This window comes from Bos indicus x Bos taurus, chromosome 15, assembly GCF_003369695.1.
Source record: "Bos indicus x Bos taurus breed Angus x Brahman F1 hybrid chromosome 15, Bos_hybrid_MaternalHap_v2.0, whole genome shotgun sequence".
Classification (NCBI taxonomy): Eukaryota; Metazoa; Chordata; class Mammalia; order Artiodactyla; family Bovidae; genus Bos; species Bos indicus x Bos taurus.
The window spans coordinates 34139603-34161258 of NC_040090.1; the positions used below are offsets into that span (position 1 = coordinate 34139603).

The 21656-nt window shown below is 38.8% G+C and overlaps 1 protein-coding gene and 1 pseudogene across 1 annotated transcript; both read left to right on the forward strand.

The window, feature by feature from the left end:
- The first annotated feature begins 6693 nt into the window (after positions 1-6693).
- Positions 6694-7629, forward strand: LOC113904764 (olfactory receptor 52J3). Its single transcript, XM_027561856.1, has one exon. The coding sequence runs from the start codon at positions 6694-6696 to the stop codon at positions 7627-7629; it is 936 nt and encodes a 311-aa protein (XP_027417657.1).
- Positions 7630-20505: 12876 nt separating this feature from the next.
- Positions 20506-21265, forward strand: LOC113904918 (annotated as a pseudogene).
- The last annotated feature ends 391 nt before the right edge of the window (positions 21266-21656 follow it).

Here is a 21656-nt window from a genome sequence, read left to right on the forward strand (position 1 = left end):
GTCACTATCTGCGGTGATTTTGGAGCCCCCGAAAAAAAACTCTCTCACTGCTTCCACTGTTTCCCCATCTATCTGCCATGAAGTGATGGAACTGGATGCCATTAACTTAGTTTTCTGAATGCTGAGTTTTAAGCCAACTTTTTCACTTTCCTCTTTCACTTTCATCAAGAGTCTCTTTAGTTCTTCTTTCCTTTCTGCCATAAGGGTGGTGTCATCTGCATATCTGAGGTTATTGATATTTTCCTGGCAATCTTGATTTCAGCCTGTGCTTCATCCAGCCCAGCATTTCACATGATGTACTCTGCATATAAGTTAAATAATCAGGTGACAAATTACAGCCTTGACATACTCCTTTCCTGATTTGGAACCAGTCTGTTGTTCCATGTCTGGTTCTAACTGTTGCTTCTTGACCTGCATACAGATTTCTCAGGAGGCAAGTCAGGTGGTCTGGTATTCCCATCTCTTTCAGAATTTTCCACAGTTTGTTGTGATCCACACAGTCAGAGGCTTTGGCGTAGTCAATAAAGCATAAGTAGATGGTTTTTCTGGAATTCTCTTGCTTTTTCCATGTTCCAACAGGTGTTCGCAATTTGGTCTCTGCTTTCTCTGCCTTTTCTAAATCCAGCTTGAACATCATGGTTCATGGTTCACATATTGCTGAAGCCTGGCTTGGAGAATTTTAAGCATTACTTTGCTAGTGTGTGAGATGAGTGCAATTGTGTGGTAGTTTGAACATTCTATGGCATTGCCTTTCTTTGGGATTGGAATGAAAGTGGACCTTTTCCAGTACTGTGGCCACTGCTGAGTTTTCCAAATTTGCTGGCATATTGAGTGCAGCACTTTCACAGCATCGTCTTTTACAATTTGTAATAACTCAGCTGGAATTCCATCACCTCCACTAGCTTTGTTCGTAGTGATGCTGCCTAAGGTCCACTTGACTTCACATTCAAGGATGTCTGGCTTTAGGTGGGTGATCACACCATCGTGGTTATCTGGGTCATGAAGATCTTTTTAGTATAGTTCTTCTTGGTATTCTTGCCATCTCTTCTTATTATCTTCTGCTTGTTAGGTCCTTACCATTTCTGTCCTTTATTGAGCCCATCTTTGCATGAAATGTCCCCTTGGTATCTCTAATTTTCTTGAAGAGATCTCTAGTTGTTCCCGTTCTATTGTTCTCTTCTATTTCTTTGCACTGATCATTGAGGTAGGCTTTCTTATCTCTCCTTCCTATTCTTTGGATCTCTGCATTCTTTTCTATTTGTAAGGCCTCCTCAGACAACCATTTTGCCTTTTTGCATTTCTTTCTCTTGTTGATGTCTTGATCACTGCCTACTCTACAATGTCACAAACCTTTGTCCATAGTTCTTCAGGAACTCTGTCTATCAGATCTAATCCCTTGAATCTATTTGTCACTTCCACTCTATAATCATAAGGGATTTTTTATTTAGGTCATACCTGAATGGTCTGAGCACTGAAGGATTGATGCTTTTAAACTGTGGTGTTGGAGAAGACTCTTGCGAGTCCCTTGGACTGCAAGGAGATCCAACCAGTACATCCTAAAGGAGATCAGTCCTGGGTGTTCATTGGAGGGACTGTGTTGAGGCTGAAATTCCAATACTTCGGCCACCTGATTTGGATAGCTGACTCATTGGAGAAGACCCTCATGCTGGGAAAGATTGAGGGCAGGAGAAGAAGGGGACGACAGAGGATGAGATGGTTGGATGGCATCATCTACTCGATGGACATGGGTTTGGGTGGACTCCAGGAGTTGGTAATGGACAGGGAGGCCTGGCATACTGTAGTTCATGGGGTCGCAAAGAGTCAGACAAGACAGAGTGACTGAACTGAACTGAACTGAATGGTCTAGTGGTTTTCCCTATTTGCTTTAAGTCTGAATTTGGGAATAAGGCATTCATGATCTGTGGCACAGTCACCTCCCAGTCTTATTTTTGTTGACTTTATAGTGCTTCTCCATCTTCTGCTGTAAAGAATATAATCAATCTGATTTTGGTATTGACCATCTGGTGATGTCTATACGTAGAGTTTTCTCTTTTGTTGTTGGAAGTGGTTGTTTGCTATGACCAGTGTGTTCTCTTGGCAAATCTCTGTTAGCCTTTGCCCTGCTTTTTTGTACTCCAAGGCCAAACTTGCCTGTCAATCCAGGTATCTCTTGACTTCCTACTTTCACATTCCAGTCACCTATGATGAAAAGGACATCATCTTTTGGTGTTAGTTCAAGAAGGTCTTGTAGGTCTTCATAGAAACGTTCAACTTCAGTTTCTTAAGCATTAGTTGTTGGGAAACAGACTAGGATTACTGTGATATTTAATGATTTGTCTTGTAAGTGAACAGAGATCATTCTGTCCTTTTTGAGATTGCACCCAAGTACTGCATTTCATACTCTTTTGTTGATTATGAGGGCTACTCCATTTCTTCTAAGGGATTCTTGCCCATAGTAGTAGATATAATGGTCATCTGAATTAAGTTTGCTCATTCCAATCCATTTTAGTTCACTGATTCCTAAAATGTCAATGTTCACTCTTGCCATCTCCTGCTTGACCACTTTCTATTTACCATGATCCATGGACCTAACATTCCAGGTTACTATACAATATTGTTATTTATAGCACTGGACTTTACACCCACCATCAGTCACATTTACACCTGGGTGTCGTTTTCGTTTTGGTTCCATCTCTTCATTTTTTCTGGAGTTATTTCTACACTTTTCTCCAGTAGCATTTGGGCACCACCAACCTGGGGAGTTCATCTTTCAGTGTCATATCTTTTTGCCTTTTCATACTGTTCATGGGGTTCTGAAGGCAAGAATACTGAAGTGATTTGCCATTCCCTTCTCCAGTGGATCACATTGTGTCAGAACTCTCCACTATGGCCCTTTCGTCTTGGGTGGCCCTATGCATCTTGGATCATAGTTTCATTGAGTTAGGTAAGGCTATGGTCCATGTGATCAGTTTGATTCATTTTCTGTGATTGTGTTTTTCATTCTATCTGCCCTCTGAAGGATAAGGATAAGAGGCTTATGGAAGCTTCCTGATAGGAGAGACTGACTGTAGGGGAAACTGGGTCTTGTTCTGATAGGCAGGGCCATGCTCAGTAAATCTTTACTTACTATCTCTTAATAACACATTAAGTAAAAGTAACCCTAACTGGAACAATGGGATAAAGACCTCAGAGAAAAGGTGTATGACCTTACCTAATGTTTCTCAGCTTTTGTTCTGAAATTAACTCTTACTAAACTTATTGGTTACATGCCCATGATTTCCAAGATATTGCCATATTTGAATATATGTATATGAAAGTGATTGAGAATATATATAGAGAGACATATATATACATATATATACTTAAGTATGTACATGCAGATACACATATATGTTTGCACTTCATATCATGTATGAAGTTTTATATTTCCAGAGATTTAACTTTAAGATTTGTGTGATATAACTGAAAGACAAGAGTCAAAAGAAACATTTAACTTCATTCTTTGTAGTCTATGCTTTATATCTTAAACCTGATCATGCTCTGTTTTAAGTATTATCTAAGATATCTGCTTAAACCTAAAGAGATTCAATTTTTGCACTCAAATACATTCCAGTCAGAATAAGAACTATGTGTACATTTGACTCAGCACTAAAGGATAAGTGTTACAATAAATTAGAACTTTCACCAAATGTTACAGACTGGTGGCATAAGAGATTCTCAGTATAGTTTACATAGGTCCAGTGTTTACAAAGGTGGTGCTGTGAGCTAAATCTTATTTTAATTAACCACTTAAAATATGCCAGGAATTATACTGAGTGCCTGATATATAGTACTTAATTTATCTTCAAAATGCCTTATGCTCTTGGTCCAATTATCATCCCTAATTTTCCAGTTGAGGAAACTGAGACATAGAGATAATTAGTAAATCACTCATGGTGATATAGCCATACATGGGAGTCCAGTATTTGAACTGAGTCAGATCAATCCCAGGGTTGGCCACTTTGACCATTTGTCTCTATGGCCTCTATGACATATATATGAACAACTGTAAAAGGGGAGCAATCATGGACAGAGGATAGTGGGTCCAAAGACCCCTAAAGCTAAGCTTTCAATGAACTGAGATACCTGGTCAGTGAAGGGAGACAGGGAGAGCTAAGGCTGAAAATGGAGTCTCCAATGCTAGCTTATTATGTTTGAACTTAGAATATGAATTAGGTGCCATTTTGTCTAGAAACAGCAACCCATAGAATTTGACTACAGAATCTTCCCTAGAGGAACATGAATACTTCTCTCTATGGCATATACAAATGATAATATCTGTGTTTTTGTCCCACATTCATAACTTTCTATAAATCCCTAACCATGTTACTTTCTCTTGGGTTTCTCTTTTTCTAAATCATAGTCTGAGGGTTTTGTCAGCAATCTCAGAGGAGTTAATCTCAGAGCACGATTTATAAGAGAAAGCTGAATTAACTCATTTTTTTCCAAACCTATAAACAGCTACAACCTTAATATAAAACTTCTCTCTCCAGACTGTATGAAAAAACAGACATAGAGTTTTACTGTTTGATATTTATCATGTGTCTCTCTTTCTAAGGAAAAATGAAGCATCACACATGAATTTTCTTTTTATTTAGGTGTGTACTGAACTCAAATGAAAGAGGCACGATCCATCCAACGTGGCTGAGAACTACTACTTTGATATGATATGCTTGATGCAGTAATCCGTTTCAGGTGGGAAATCTTGCAGCTTTTAAATAGAGATGGGTATCTTTAAAAATATATAAAAGATCAAAGGCATTTAAAATCTACTTACAAGAATGGTTATTTAGTTGGTTGATAAAGTAAAATTTCTGCTTCTGGAATAAGTTACAGGGATTGAATGAAATGCCTTTATGAAGCAGGATGAAAGTCTGAGGTGAACAGTGGCGTGTTATTGAGCATTTATTTATAGAGATGAACCCAAAGTAGGCATCACAATGTCTTCTAGTTTTGCTCTTCACCTGCACCCTGACAGGGGCCACTGGCAATTACCTGGAAGTTTCCATTTAAAACACACACACACACACACGTACACACACATAAAGGAGCACTGCAAAATACAGCTGTTCTCTATCTCTCCATCTTTCTTTTTTTCTTTATCTCACAAACACACACACCAACTTCAGAATGTATACAACATTTATTTTATTCATTCAACCTGATATATTTCCCATGGAAATATGGAGTTATACTAAGGTTAAAACCACTCCAGTACTCTTGCCTGGAGAATCCCATGGAGGGAGGAGCCTGGTAGGGTGCAGTCCATGGGGTCGCTAAGAGTCAGACACAACTGAGCGACTTCACTTTCACTTTTCACTTTCGTGCATTGGAGAAGGAAATGGCAACCCACTCCAGTGTTCTTGCCTGGAGAATTCCAGGGATGGGGGAGCCTGGTGGGCTGCCATCTATGGGGTCGCACAGTCGGACATGATTGCAGCGACTTAGCAGTAGCAACAGCAATGCTACTTTATCATGAACTTGAAGCACTCTGCCTCAAGTTGGGAACCCAGAGAAAGTGTCTTATCTTTATTATTTGAGTTTATGGGGTTTCTCCTGATTGCTTCTTGATCATTTTGAAGGCATTGCAAAATTGCTTCTATTTCCTTCAGACAATGATGAAAAGCAAGTCTCTCTTCTGTTAGATTTTGTTGTTTCAGATTTTTTGTGATGCTCAAAAATACCTTCTGCAGATCCATAACAACCTGAAGCCTTTTAGGGTGTACTCTACCCACACTTCCAATGTTTTAGTCAGGCAGAAGGAGTGAATAGAGTACATGCCAGTTCTGAAGCAGTGATAAAATTATCAGGTTTTCTCAGAGGAGCTGATGTAGAGTGAACAGTGAATGCAGAATTTGTCACATACCACTAGAAACCAATATATTCATAACAATCGAAAATGAACCACTATTAAATGAAATGACTGAGAAAATAGAGACATCAGTGAAAATCTACAGAAGTTTATTATCTTTTTATTATTATCTTTCTTTCAGGGATCTTTCAAGTACAGAGGTATGTGTCCACTTGAGTCTGCTCTTGGGCAGGAATCTCAGAATGTCTGTATTTTTTTTCTTATGATAATATATATCTCTGATATTTTGCTTCTGTCATTTTACAGAAAACTGTTTGATCTTGGAATTTTCTGTATGTCAAAATGATAAATAAATCTTTAGAGAAATTCTGCCTTTTCTAATTATGGAAGTGTTGTGTGCATTCATGCCTATGACTACTTTCTCATCTGCCTCTCTCTTTTGGGGTTATGTCTGCATTCTCATATGTGTATCCTTGGCTTTTCATGTGTCCCCTTTCAGTAGGGATTTCAAAAAAGATATAGAGAATATTAAATTATTCCATACTTCATGCTATGATTTATGTTTTCTATTTTGCCCAGGGTTTGATGATAAACCTTAGATGATAAAAAAATAGGGTTAAAGGTTTATAAGGATTACATATTTTGAGACTGGACCATTCAAATGAGTATGGCTTGATTTAGAATATGAAAAAGAATTAATAGATCTTCCAAAGCAAAATTTTTCATTTCACAATATATTGAAACTCTAAGCTAATCATTTTCATAACCAGTTCTTACTGAAATTTCTTTTTTTCTTCTTCCTTCTAGGAGTGACGACGACTTCTACTCTGTGACTTGGAAGGATGTTTTATCACAATAGGAGCATTTTTCACCCAACCACATTTTTCCTCATTGGAATCCCAGGTCTGGAAGAGGTCCATGCCTGGATCTCCCTGCCTTTCTGCTCAGTTTACCTTGTGGCTTTACTGGGAAATGTCACAATTCTGCTCGTCATCAAGACAGAGAAGACCCTCCGGGAGCCCATGTTCTACTTCCTGGCCATCCTTTCAACAATTGATTTGGCCCTTTCAACAACCTCAGTACCCCGTATGCTGGGTATCTTCTGGTTTGATGCTCACGAGATTAGTTTTGGAGCTTGTGTGGCCCAGATGTTCCTGATCCATGCTTTTACTGGCATGGAAGCTGAAGTCTTGCTGGCGATGGCCTTTGACCGCTATGTGGCGATCTGTGCTCCACTCCGCTACATGACCATTTTGACATCCCGGGTGCTCATGGGCATCAGCATGTGCATTGTAATTCGTCCAGTTCTGCTTACGCTTCCCATGATCTATCTCATCTATCGCCTACCATTTTGCCAGGCTTATATAATACCTCATTCCTACTGTGAACACATGGGAATTGCAAAACTGTCCTGTGGAAATATCCGAATTAATGGTATCTATGGACTTTTTGTTGTTTCCTTCTTTGTCCTAAACCTAGTCCTTATTGGCATCTCCTATGTTTATATTCTCTGGGCTGTCTTCTGTCTCCCATCCCAAGATGCACGACTAAAAGCCCTAAGCACATGTGGGTCCCATATTGGGGTCATCTGTGTTTTCTATATCCCCTCAGTCTTCTCTTTCCTTACCCACAGATTTGGACACAAAATACCTCGCTATATTCATATTCTTGTTGCCAACCTCTATTTGATTATCCCACCCTCACTCAACCCCATCATTTACGGTATAAAGACCAAACAGATATGGGAGCCTGTACTCCGTGCATTTATTAAAAAATAAGACACTTACCACATTGTTTTATTAAGGATTTTGTTCTCTCAAGGAAGATATGCGTATTCTTGCTTTAACAAATATCTCCTGGTCCTGATCTATTGCTGCCAGATTGCAACACAAGTTGATTTATTCCTAACTGCTGACTAATGGGTTCTAGGACTTGTGGAAACTTTATTGGAGCTTCAGTTCAAAGGTTAATAGGCTAACTTGAAAGGAAGCTGTTGTGGTCTCTATTTGTATATCATCATACTTTGTTCTTGATAGCATGAAACTATTTCTCTTCCAGGCAAAGAATGTATAAATGGTGTGTTTTTAGCTCTTTAATTAGAGAAATGTGGAACTGGGACTTTGACCCAGTAGCCTGTGTCCATTCACTCACTCATTCATTTTTTTTATTCTCCTAATTTACATTCATTTTATGTTTATTGTATGTATTGAACCATTCTTATCATTGTTGTTGTTCAGTCACCAAGTTGTGTCTGACTCTTTGTGACCCTATAGACTGCAGCATGCCAGGCCTCCTTGTCCCTCACCATCTCCCAGAGTTTGCCCAAGTTCATGTCCACTGAATCCATGATTCTTATCATTAAGGATGATAAATGAACCAAAATAAAATGAACGTCTGTTCTTATGGAGCTTGCATTCTCTTGTGCCCTTAAAAAAAGCCAAGTTCATGGGCTTTGGCAACCTATGAACTAAGGAAGGAGAGAGGTGATCACCAGGGGATGACTGACTCATACTGCACGTGGCCAGGACTGCTGATCGCCTATGCTCTGTCCAGTTCAAAATAAAATCATTACTAAATTTGTAGCTGAAGTGGAAAGGTCAGCCAAATATGTAAGATTCAGAGAATTGGTAGCCAAAACAAACGTAAAATTTCAATACTCTTTCTCACTAATACCATCAGTGTCATTTCAGTGAACTTCTCTCTATACTCAGACCCATAATATAAGGGTGGTATTGTAGTTAAATTACATATAGCATTTCTATCTATGTGATACATGCTGTTGTTTATCACTTAACTGGCTGTTCTCTCAGTCTACACTTCATCATAAAATACTCCATCCTCAAGTCCAAGACTTCTCATTCTAAACCTATGATCTATTTCTAGTGCCTTCCTGATTAACTTTCAAGTTATCCAATCAATCAATGATTAGTCAACTTCTGCATGACCAAGGATTTTCAACTGATTCTACAATAAGATTTCTTTAGACCATACAATGGGGTTTTGCAGCATCCAACTTGTCATATTATTTTCTATCTTTAACAAATTATTTTCTTTTTCATACTTTAAAAGAATTAAAGTAAAAATGTAATAAATATATTTCTTCCTACAACTCATGAATTAATGAATTTTAACACTGCAGTAATCTCAAAGGTAATGCTTGTTAAATTAAAGTTTAAACCATCTTTAACACTGTTCCAATAGATCTCTCCTATTTTTCCACAGGCAAATTTTATCGTATGTTTTTTGACATTACAGTATGTCAATTTTTCACTTTATAACCAATCACACTATTTTCTATTTTAGTTAGATCATGTTAATTTAGTTAGAAACCTTACTATGTATTTTTTAATAGCATTGATTTTATTTACATATTCCTCTATGAATAGATACTGATACTAAGTTTTAAGTAGAAATATACTACCTATGCTTTCATTTTCTTCTTGGTACATTTTTAGATCATTTATCCAGGCTGTACAATTTAATATAAAATTACTGGGTAAAAGGATTGTAATCAATTACAACATAATTCTGCTTTCTTGATCTTTGCTTTTGATCACTTTTTAAAAATTTCACATTTTCAATACTTTCTTTTCTTCACATTTTTATGCTTTCTGATTTAACTTTCCTAAGATTAGTTAATTAAGTGTTCATTTTCTAAGTACACTGGTTTGTAGTTCAGTTCAGTTCAGTCACTCAGTCGTGTCCAACTCTTTGCGACTCCATGAACTGCAGCAGGCCAGGCCTCCCTGTCCATCACCAACTCCCGGAGTTCACTCAGACTCACGTCCATCGAGTCAGTGATGCCATCCAGCCATCTCATCCTCTGTCGTCCCCTTCTCCTCCTGCCCCCAATCCCTCCCAGCATCAGGGTCTTTTCATAGAGTCAGCCCTTTGCATGAGGTGGCCAAAGTACTGGAGTTTCAGCTTTAGTATCATTCCTACCAAAGAACACCCAGGACCGATCTCCTTTAGAATGGACTGGTTGGATCTCCTTGCAGTCCAAGGGACTCTCAAGAGTCTTCTCCAACACCACAGTTCAAAAGCATCAATTCTTCGGCGCTCAGCTTTCTTCACAGTCCATCTCTCACATTCACCCTACTCTAAACAAAACAAAAATTTTAGGCTTCGTTGATTTTTTCCTGTGGTTTGATTTTAGGAATTGTCATTCCAGCAGGTTAGCATAGTGCATTGGACTCCCTTGGAACTCCTTTCCTGACCTTGAAGCAGAACTGTCTTCAGTCTAGCATTTGATCTCAGTAGTAAAGCCAGAGTGAGAATCAGAAGGCTTGACTGGTTGAAAAAATAATACTTCACTTAACATGGACATTCCATCAATTTCTTCAAGTGAGAAACTTTAGTTATCACTATATAAGTAATTCTCATTCATTTTTCCATAATACTTTGCCACAAGTTCCAGAGTTCCTATTCTAAATAAGAAGTGGTGGCAGTACAGAACAAGGTGGCTTGACTTCAGGTAGTATCAGAGTAAGCCTGGAATTGTCTTCTGCATCCAATAAGTGAGAACATGAAAAAGAGACACCCACATATCATGAGTCAGATTGCAGCTTAAAGCAGAACCATGCGAACAAATTGATTTTGTGGATATCAACTCCTCGGCCTGGCAGCTATATCTGAAAATTAGAAACCAATACTATTCTTATGGTTAGAGAGACACATACACTGAAATGAAAGGTAGGTATGAGGTGTGGTCTTAGTAGGCATTCCAAAGAAGCACTTCCTACCCCTCATATATGTATTTTCAGGTGTTAGTACTGGAGTGAATTGCCAATTCCTTCTCCAGGGGATCTTCCCAACCCAGGGATTGAACCCAGGTCTCCTGCATTGTAGACAGATGCTTTACTGTCTGAGCCACCAGGGAAATCTGTATATGTAGTTACATGCAAAGGTATAAGTGAGGACCTTATAATACACTTCAGTAAACTTTAACATGCTTGTTGAAACATGAAATAAGCTCAAGATCTAAATACAGAGAAATAAGGCAGTATAATACATTGAATAATAATATAGATTTTGGAATAAGACATTTGGGTTCAAATTCTTTGTTGTTGCTAAAATTTTCTATAGCTCAAGTTTTCCATATGTATAATGGAAATAAACATAGTATCTATGTTGTAGGGCTGTTTCAAAGACTAAAGACATTAAGAAAGTAAAATACACTTTGAAAATACCTCTTACCTAAAACCACATTAAGTAATATCAGTCCTAACTATAACACTGTGATAAAGGCTTCAAATAGAAAGGTCTCATGGGGAAAAAAAATACTTAAGTATGATCAATGGAACAAAATAGAAAGCCCAGAGATAAATCCATGCACCTATGGACACCTTATCTTTGACAAAGTAGACAAGAATATACAATGGAAAAAAAGACAATTTCTTTAACAAGTGGTGCTGGGAAATCTGGTCTACCGCTTGTAAAAGAAGGAAACTAGAACACTTTCTAACACCATACACAAAAATAAACTCAAAATGGATTAAGATCTAAATGTAAGACCAGAAACTATAAAACTCCTAGAGGAGAACATAGGCAAAACACTCTCTGACACACGTCACAGCAGGATCCTCTATGACCCACCTCCCAGAATATGGAAATAAAAGCAAAAATAAACAAATGGGACCTAATTAAAATGAAAAGCTTCTGCATAACAAAGGAAACTATAAGCAAGGTGAAAAGACAGCCTCCAGAATGAGAGAAAATAAAAGCAAGTGAAGCAACTGACAAAGAATTAATTTCAAAAATATATAAGCAACTCCTGCAGCTCAATTCCAGAAAAATCAATGACCCAGTCAAAAAATGGGCCAAAGACCTAAACAGACATTTCTCCAAAGAAGACATATAGATGGCTAACAAACACATGAAAAGATGCTCAACATCACTCATTATCAGAGAAATGCAAATCAAAACCACAATGAGGTATCATTTCATGCCAGTCAGAATGGCTGCGATCCAAAAGTCTACAAGCAATCAATGTTGGAGAGGGTGTGGAGAAAAGGGAACCCTCTTACACTGTTGGTGGGAATGCAAATTAGTACAGCCACTTTGGAGAACAGTGTGGAGATTCCTTAAAAAACTGGAAATAGAACTGCCATACAACGCAGCAATCCCACTACTGGGCATACACACCAAGGAAACCAGAATTGAAAGAAACCTGTGTACCCCAATGTTCATTGCAGTTCTCTTTACAATAGCCAGGACATGGAAGCAACCTCGATGTCCATCAGCAGATGAATGGATAAGAAAGCCGTGGTACATATATACAATGGAGTATTACTCAGCCATTAAAAAGAATACATTTGAATCAGTTCTAATGAGGTGGATGAAACTGGAGCCTATTATACAGAGTGGAGTAAGCCAGAAAGAAAAACACACCAATACAGTATACTAATGCATATACATGGTAATGATAAACCTGTATGTGAGATAGCAAAAGAGACACAGAAGTATAGAACAGTCTTTTGGACTCTGTGGGAGAGGGAGAGGGTGGGATGATTTGGGAGAATGGCATTGAAACGTATAATATGAATAAAAACTTATTGGTACTGAAAAAAATAATTAAGTATGTATCTTTACATAATTTTGAATTATAAGTAAAAAAAAAATCAAACAAACAAAAACCCGCACCAATCTTACTTAACTTAAATATTAAGGGAGATTTTCTCTCACCTTAAAACAAAGTACAATAAAAATATTGGTCTGAGTTCCTTGTCACCAAGAAGAAGTTGTTCTGATATTTTTTGATAACTAGGCAATACATTTTTTAAAGTATTTCAGAGCTGACATTCTGTGACTCACTTGTGTCTAAGGTTGCTCTTGTCATGATTCTAAAACATCTAACCAGCAACTCCTCAAAATAGATGCTTCTTCATTCCAAACTAGCAGAAAAAAGGATACGAACTTCCCTAATATTTCTCAGCTTAAGTTCAAAAAGTAATTCTGACTGAACTTATCAGTTACATGCCTATGATGTCAAAGAAAATGCTATGTTTGAATATTCACATACTAAACTATTTTAGAACATATATTTATAGAGATAGATACACACATACACATATACATATATAGACTTCCCTGGTGGCTCAGATGGTAAAGAATCTGCTTGCAATGAAGGAGACCTGGTTTTGATCCCTGGGTCAAGAAGATGCCCTGGAGAAGGAAATGACAACCCACTCCAGTATTCTTGCCTGGAGAATTCCTTGAAGAGAGGAGCTTGATGGGCTACAGTTCATGGGATTGCAAAGAGTTGGACACAACTGACTGAATATATTTATACTTAATATTATGTGTGAAATTTTAAATTTCATAACAGTCAACTTTAAGGTTTGAATGATACAACTGGGAAGACAAGAATCAAAAGAAATATTTAATTCCATGCTTTATATGGAGAAGGAAATGGCAACCCACTCCAGTGTTCTTGCCTGGAGAATCCCATGGACAGAGAAGCCTGGTAGGCTGCAGTCCATGGGGTCACACAGAGTCGAACACGACTGAAGTGACTTAGCAGCAGCAGCAGCAGCATGCTTTATATTTGCAGCCTTTATATCACCTGCTTTATATCTTAAGCCTGATGTTTTTTCTTAAATATTATCAAAAATGTCTCCTTAAATGTAAAGAGATATAACACTCAAAATAAATATATTCCAGTGAGAATAATAACTATGTGTACATTCAATTCAAAACTAATGAAAAAATGTTTAAAATAAATGCAAACTGTCAGATCAAATGTAACAGATTTTGTGGCATGAGCAATTTCTCAGTATAGTTTATATACAAGTTTATATATAGTTTATATATGAAGGTGGTGTTGTGAGCTAGCTCTTATTTTAATTAATCATTTAAAATACGCCAGGTATCAGACTTCCCAGGTGGTTCATTGGTTGGAAATCTGCCTGCCAACGCAGGGACTACAACGCAGGAGGATTCTACATGCTGCGGGGCAACAAAGCCTCGACTCCACAAGTACTGAGCTCATGTGCTTCAGTTGGAAAGCAGCCTCTGCTCGCTGCAACTAGAGAAAGCCAGTGCAGCAAGGAAGATCCAGTGCAGCCAAAAATAAATTAATTAATAGAAAAACAAGCTAGGTATTATACTAAATGCCTGATATTTGATATCTACTATTTAATTTACTCTTCAAAATACCTCTAGGCAATTGGTATTTTTTATCATCCCTAATTATACAGTTGAGAAAACTAAGATATAACTAATAAATCACTCATGGTGATATAGCTGGTACATGGGAAGTCCAGTATTTGAAGTGAGTCAGGTCAGTTCCAGGATTGACTGTTTTTACCACTTATCTATGGCCTTTGTGATATACATATGGATCATTGTGAAAAGGAAGCAGTCATGGACAGAAGATAGTGGGATCAAAGACCCACAGATTGGAATCCCTGAAGCTAAGCATTTAATGAACCCAAAACACCTGGTCAGTGAAGGACAGAGAGAGCTAGGGCTGAAAATGGGGTCTTCTATGCTGGGTTATTATGCTTGAATTTAGAATATAAATAAGGTACTATTTTATCTAGAAAACAGAAATCCACAGAATTTGACTGCCAAATGAAGGACATGAACATTATCGGTATGCCACATTCAAATAATAATATCATGTTTTTGCCCCGTATTTATAATTTTCTTGATATAAATTCTTATCCATTTTACATTCTCTCAGACTTCTCATTTTCTAAATCATAGTCTGATGGTTTTGTCAGTAATCTTAGAGAATTTAATCCCAGGGTATGATTAAAAGAGTAAGCTGAATTATCTTATCTTCCCCAAAGGTATAAGCAGCTATAACATAAAACTTCTGTCTTTGTACTATATAAAAAATGGACATAGAGTTTTACTCCTTGATATCTATTGTGTCTCTATTTCTGTGGAAGAATGAAGCATCACAGATGAATTTTCTCTTCATGTGGGTGTGTACTGAAGTCAAACGAAGGAAGTATGATCCAAGGTGGCTGAGAACTACAATCTTGATATGATATGCTTGATGGGGCGGGGGTGGGGATGAGGATCTTGTAAATTCTAAATGGAGATTGGGTAACTTTAATAATATTAGAAGATCCAAGACTTTAAAAATCTGCTTACAAGAACAGTAATATACTTGGTTGATAGAGTAGAATTTCTGCTTCTGCAAGAGGTTATAGGGATTGAATGAAACACACATATGAAGCCCAGTGAAAGTCTGAGGTAAGCAGTGGCTCATTACTGAGAGTTTATTTCCAGAGATGAACCCAAAGTAAGCATCACAATATCTAGAGGGCTTGCTCTTGACCAGCACCCTGACAGTGGTCAATGGCAATTACCTGGGAATTTCACTGTTCAATAAACACACATACAGGAGCATTGCAAAATGCAGCTTTTCCTTCCTTCTCCCTCTGTCTCTGTCTCTCTCTTTGTCACAATACACTGTCTCCCTCTCTAAATTCATAATGTTTACAACACTTATTTTATTTTCTCAACATGTTATATTTGCCATAGAAATATGGAGTTATACTATGGGTGAAAACAGGAGTCTGCTACTTTATCCTGATCTTGAAACACTCTGGCTCAAGTTGAGGTCCCAGAGAAAGTTCTTTTGTTTCATTATTTAATTTTATGGGGCTTCTCCTGATAGCTTCTCCATCATTTTGAAGGCATTACAACAGTACTCTTCTCTATTTCCATTAGATAATTACAGAAAAAAATTATCATTCCTATAATACCTTATTATTCCAGACAGTTTTAATATGCCTTCCCCAGATCCATAATGACCTGAAGCCTTCTAATTTCTCTTCTACCCACATTTCTCTTGTCTTAACCAGGCAGAAGGAGTGAACTCAGTCGCTAGTTCTGAAACAGTGATCAAATTATCAGGTTTTCTCAGAGGAACTGATGTAAAGAGTGAATAAAGAAGTTGTCACATAGCACTAGAAACAACCTCAAACACAACACTCTAAAATGAGCCCTTATGAAATGGAATGACTTTGGGAAAATAGAGACATCAATGGAAATCTACTGAATTGTATTATCTTTCTTTCTGGGCTCTGGGCTCTTTCAAGTATAGAGGTATGTGTCCACCGGTGTCTGCTCTTGGGCAGGCATCTCTGAATGTTTCTGCTTTTTTCTTGTGATAATATGTATCTCTGATATTTTGTTTCTGTCTTTTTGACAGGATACGAGGTTTGATTTTGGAATTTTCTCTATGTCAATAAATGATGAATGAATCATTAGAGAATTTCTGCATTTTCTAATTATGGAAGTGTTGTGTTCATTCATGCCTGTGATTTTACTTTCTCACTTGCCTATTTCATTTTGGGTTGTATCTGCATTCTCATATGTTTCTCCTTGATTTTTCATGTGTCCCTCTTCAGATAGGGACTTCATAAAAGGTATGCTGCTGCTGTTGCTAAGTCACTTCAGACGTGTCCGACTCTGTGCGATCCCATAGACAGCAGCCCACCAGGCTCCCCCGTCCCTGGGATTCTCTAGGCAAGAACACTGGAGTGGGTTACCATTTCCTTCTCCAATGCATGAAAGAGGAAAGTGAAAGGGAAGTCGCTCAGTCATGTCCGACTCTTAGCGACCCCATGGACTGCAGCCTACCAGGCTCCTCCGTCCATGGAAGTTTCCAGGCAAGAGTACTGGAGTGGGTTACCAGTGCCTTCTCCGCATAAAAGGTATGAGGACTGCTAAATTATTCCATACTTTATGCGATGTTCTGTGTTTTATAGGTTTGCAATGGGCTTTATAATAAACCTTCAGGTGTGCTCAGTCATGTCTGATTCTTTGTGACTATAGTCTGCCAGGATTCTCTGGCCGTGTAAAATTTCCTGGCAAGTATACTGGAATTAGGTTGTCATTTCTTCCTCCAGGGATGATAAACCGAACATGTTAAAAAATAGGACTAAATCTGTATAAGTATTAGGTTCTTTACACTGGGCCATTTAAAATATTATGGCTTGATTTAGAATTTGAAGAAAACAATAATCAGTTCAGTTCAGTTCAGTTGCTCATTCGTGTCCAACTCTTTGCGACCCCATGAATCACAGCACACTAGGCTTCCCTGTCCATCACCAACTCCCGGAGTTCACTCAGACTCACATCCATCAAGTCAGTGATGCCATCCAGCCATCTTATCCTCTGTCGTCCCCTTCTCCTCCTGCCCCCAATCCCTCCCAGCATCAGAGTCTTTTCCAATGAGTCAACTCTTCACATGAGGTGGCCAAAGTACTGGAGTTTCAGCTTCAGCATCATACCTTCCAAAGAAATCCCAGGGCTGATCTCCTTCAGAATGGACTGGTTGGATCTCCTTGCAGTCCAAGGGACTCTCAAGAGTCTTCTCCAACACCACAGTTCAAAAGCATCAATTCTTCGGTGCTCAGCTTTCTTCACAGTCCACCTCTCACATACGTACATGACCACAGGAAAAACCATAGCCTTGACTAGATGGACCTTTGTTGGCAAAGTAATGTCTCTGATTTTCAATATGCTATCTAGGTTGGTCATAACTTTCCTTCCAGGGAGTAAGCGTCTTTTAATTTCATGGCTGCAGTCACCATCTGCAGTGACTTTGGAGCCCAGAAAAATAAAGTCTGACATGGTTTCCACTGTTTCCCCATCTATTTCCTATGAAGTGATGGGACTGGATGCCATGATCTTCGTTTTCTGAATGTTGAGCTTTAAGCCAACTTTTTCACTCTCCACTTTCACTTTCATCAAGAGGCTTTTTAGTTCCTCTTCACTTTCTGCCAGAAAGGTGGTGTCACCTGCATGCTGAGGTTATTGATATTTCTCCCGGCAATCTTGATTGCAGCTTGTGTTTCTTCCAGCCCAGCATTTCTCATGATGTACTCTGCATAGAAGTTAAATAAGCAGGGTGACAATTTACAACCTGGATGTACTCCTTTTCCTATTTGGAACCAGTCTGTTGTTCCATGTCCAGTTCTAACTGTTGCTTCCTGACCTGCATACAGATTTCTCAAGAGGAGATCAGGTGGTCTGGTATTCCCATCTCTTTCAGAATTTTCCACAGTTTATGGTGATCCACACAGTCAAAGACTTTGGCATAGTCAATAAATCAGAAATATGTATTTCTGGAACTCTCTTGCTTTTTCCATGATCCAGTGGATGTTGGCAATTTGATCTCTGGTCCCTCTGCCTTTTCTAAAACCAGCTTGAACATTTGGAAGTTCACGGTTCACGTATTGCTGAAGCCTGGCCTGGAGAATTTTGAGCATTACTTTACTAGCATGAGAGATGAGTGCAATTGTGCGGTAGTTTGAGCATTCTTTGGCATTGCCTTTCTTTGGGATTGGAATGAAAACTGACCTTTTCCAGTCCTGTGGCCACTGCTGAGTTCTCCAAATCTGCTGGCATATTCAGTGCAGCACTTTCACAGCATCATCTTTTAGGATTTGGAAGAGCTTGACTGGAATTCTGTCACCTCCACTAGCTTTGTTCGTAGTGATGCTTTCTAAGGCCCACTTGACTTCACATTCCAGGATATCTGGCTCTAGGTCAGTGATCACACCATCGTGATTATCTGGGACATGAAGATCTTTTTTGTACAGTTCTTCTGTGTATTCTTGCCACCTCTTCTTAATATCTTCTGCTTCTGTTAGGTCCATACCATTTCTGTCCTTTATCGAGCCCATCTTTGCATGAAATGTTCCCTTGGTATCTCTAATTTTCTTGACGAGATCTTTAGTCTTTCCCATTCTGTTGTTTTCCTCTATTTCTTTGCACTAATCGCTGAGGAAGGCTTTCTTGTCTCTTCTTGCTTTTCTTTGGAACTCTGCATTTAGATGCTTATATCTTTCCTTTTTTTCTTTGCTTTTCACTTCTCTTCTTTTCATAGCTATTTGTAAGGCCTCCCCAGACAGCCATTTTGCATTTTTCCATTTCTTTTCCATGGAGATGGTCTTGATCCCTGTCTCCTGTACAATGTCATGAACCTCTGTCCATAGTTCATCAGGCACTCTATCTATCAGATCTAGGCCCTTAAATCTATTTCTCACTTCCACTTTATAATCATAAGGGATTTGATTTAAGTCATACCTGAATGGTCTAGTGGTTTTCCCTACTTTCTTCAATTTCAGTCTGAATTTGGCAATAAGGAGTTCATGATCTGATCCACAGTCAGCTCCTGGTCTTGTTTTTGTTGACTGTATAGAGCCTCTCCATCTTTGGCTACAAAGAATATAATCAATCTGATTTTGGTGTTGACCATCTGGTGATGTCCATGTATAGAGTCTTCTCTTGTGTTGTTGGAAGAGGGTGTTTGCATTTTCTTGGCAAAACTCTATTAGTCTTTGCCCTGCTTCATTCCATATTCCAAGGCCAAATTTTCCTGTTACTCTAGGTGTTTCTTGACTTCCTACTTTTGTATTCCAGTTCCCTATAATGAAAAGGACATCTTTTTTGGGTGTTAGTTCTAAAAGGTCTTGTAGTTCTTCATAGAACTGTTCAACTTCAGCCTCTTCAGCATTACTGGTTGGGGCATAAACTTGGATTACTGTGATATTGAATGATTTGCCTTGGAAACGAACATAGATCATTCTGTCGTTTTTGAGATTGCATTCAAGTACTGCATTTCTGACTCTTTTGTTGACCATGATGGCTACTCCATTTTTTCTGAGGGATTCCTGCCCACAGTAGTAGATATAATGGTCATCTGAGTTAAATTCACCCATTCCAGTCCATTTTAGTTAGCTGATTCCTAGAATGTCGGCATTCACTCTTGCCATCTCTTATTTGACCACTTCCAATTTGCCTTGATTCATGGACCTGACATTCCAGGTTCCTATGCAATATTGCTTTTTACAGCATCAGACCTTGCTTCTATCACCAGTCACATCCACAACTGGGTATTGTTTTTGCTTTGGCTCCATCCCTTCATTCTTTCTGGAGTTATTTCTCCACTGATCTCCAGTAGCATATTGGGCACCTACTGACCTGGGGAGTTCCTCTTTCAGTATCCTATCATTTTGCCTTTTCATACTGTTCATGGGGTTCTCAAGGCAAGAATACTGAAGTGGTTTGCCGTTCCCTTCTCCAGTGGACCACATTCTGTCAGACCTCTCCACCATGATCCGCCCATCTTGGGTGGCCCCACGTGCATGGCTTAGTTTCACTGAGTCAGACAAGGCTGTGGTCCTAATGTGATTAGATTGACTAGTTTCCTGTGAGTATGGTTTCAGTGTGTCTGCCCTCTGATGCCCTTTTGCAACACCTATCATCTTACTTGGGTTTCTCTTACCTTGGACGAGGGGTATCTCCTCACCGCTGCCCTTCCTGACCTTCAACGTGGGATAGCTTCTCAAGGCCCTTTTGCGCCCATGCAGCCACTGCTCCTAATCCTTCCAAAGCAAAATTTTTCATTTCATATTATATTGAAGTGCTAAGTTAATCATTTTTTAAATAACCAATTCTTACTGAAATTTCTTTTTTTTCTTCCTCCTTCTAGTAGTGACAACTTTTCTTACTCTGTGATTTCGAAGGATGTTTTGTCACAATAGGAGCACTTTTCACCCAATCACATTTTCCTCATCAGAATCCCAGGTCTGGAAGAGGTCCATGGCTGGATCTTCCTCCCTTTCTGCTCTGTTTACTTTGTGGCTTTACTGGGCAGTGTCACAATTCTGCTGGTCATCAATATGGACCAGACTCTCTGGGAGCCCATGTTCTACTTTCTGGCCATCCTTTCAACAAGTGATTTGGCCCTTTCGACAAACTTCAGTACCCTGTATGCTGGGTATCTTCTGAGATTATCTTCTTCATGAGATTAATTTTGGAGATTGTGTGGCCCAGAAGTTTTGATCCATGCTTTCACTGGCATGAAGGCTGAGGTCCTCATGGCCATGGCATTTGACTGTTGTGTGGTCATCTGTGCTCCACTCCACTACATGACCATCTTCACAGCCTGAGTGTTGCTGGGCATGAGTTTGTACACTTTAATTTGTCCAGTTCTGCTTACACTTACTTCCTATGATCTATCTCATCTACCCTCTACCCTTTTGCCAGGCTCATGTAATAATACTTCATTCCTACTGTGAGCACATGGGAATTGCAAAACTGTCCTGTGGAAACATTTATGTCAATGGTAATTATGGGCTCTTTGTGGTCTCTCTTTGTGGTCTCCTGCACCTAGTCCATGTTGGCATCTCCTATATTTGCATTCTCCATGCTATTTTCCATCTGCCATCCCAAGATGCAAGGCTAAATGCCCTAAGAACATGTGGCTCCCATGTTGCTGTCCTCTGTGTTTTCTATCTTCCCTCAGTCTTCTCCTTCATCACCCACCAATTTGGGCAAAACATACCCTGCTATATTCACATTCTTGTTGCCAATCTCTATTTGGTTATCCCACCCTCACTCGACCCCAAAATTTATGGTGTGAGGACCAAACGGATATGAGAACGAGTGCTCCATGCCTTTATTAAAATATAAGGGCTATTACTATGTTCATTAAAAAGCATTTTGATCCAGAAAGAAAACCTGTGTCTGATATTTCCAGAAAGATGGTGTGTCTAAATTTAGTGCTATCACATTCCATGTTGGGGATTTGATTCTGGCTCATTAATAATTCTATACTTTGAATAATCTTTAAAATATTTCAAGTTCAAGTACTGATTCCTATTGTGGAAGAAAGGACTGTTTGCATGATTTCACTTTGAATGTGGATAATATGTGCAACGACCTCTCCTAGCATAATGTTTCTTAATACTGTTTCACCCCCCAATTTCCCCTCTCAGCCTAACAAAAGAAAGACAAGGAAACATATAACAAGAAACTTTGTTACCATAAC

Excerpts from the sequence above, each read along its gene's own strand:
- LOC113904764 (XM_027561856.1), top strand. The coding sequence starts at position 6,694 with ATGTTTTATCACAATAGGAGCATTTTTCACCCAACCACATTTTTCCTC.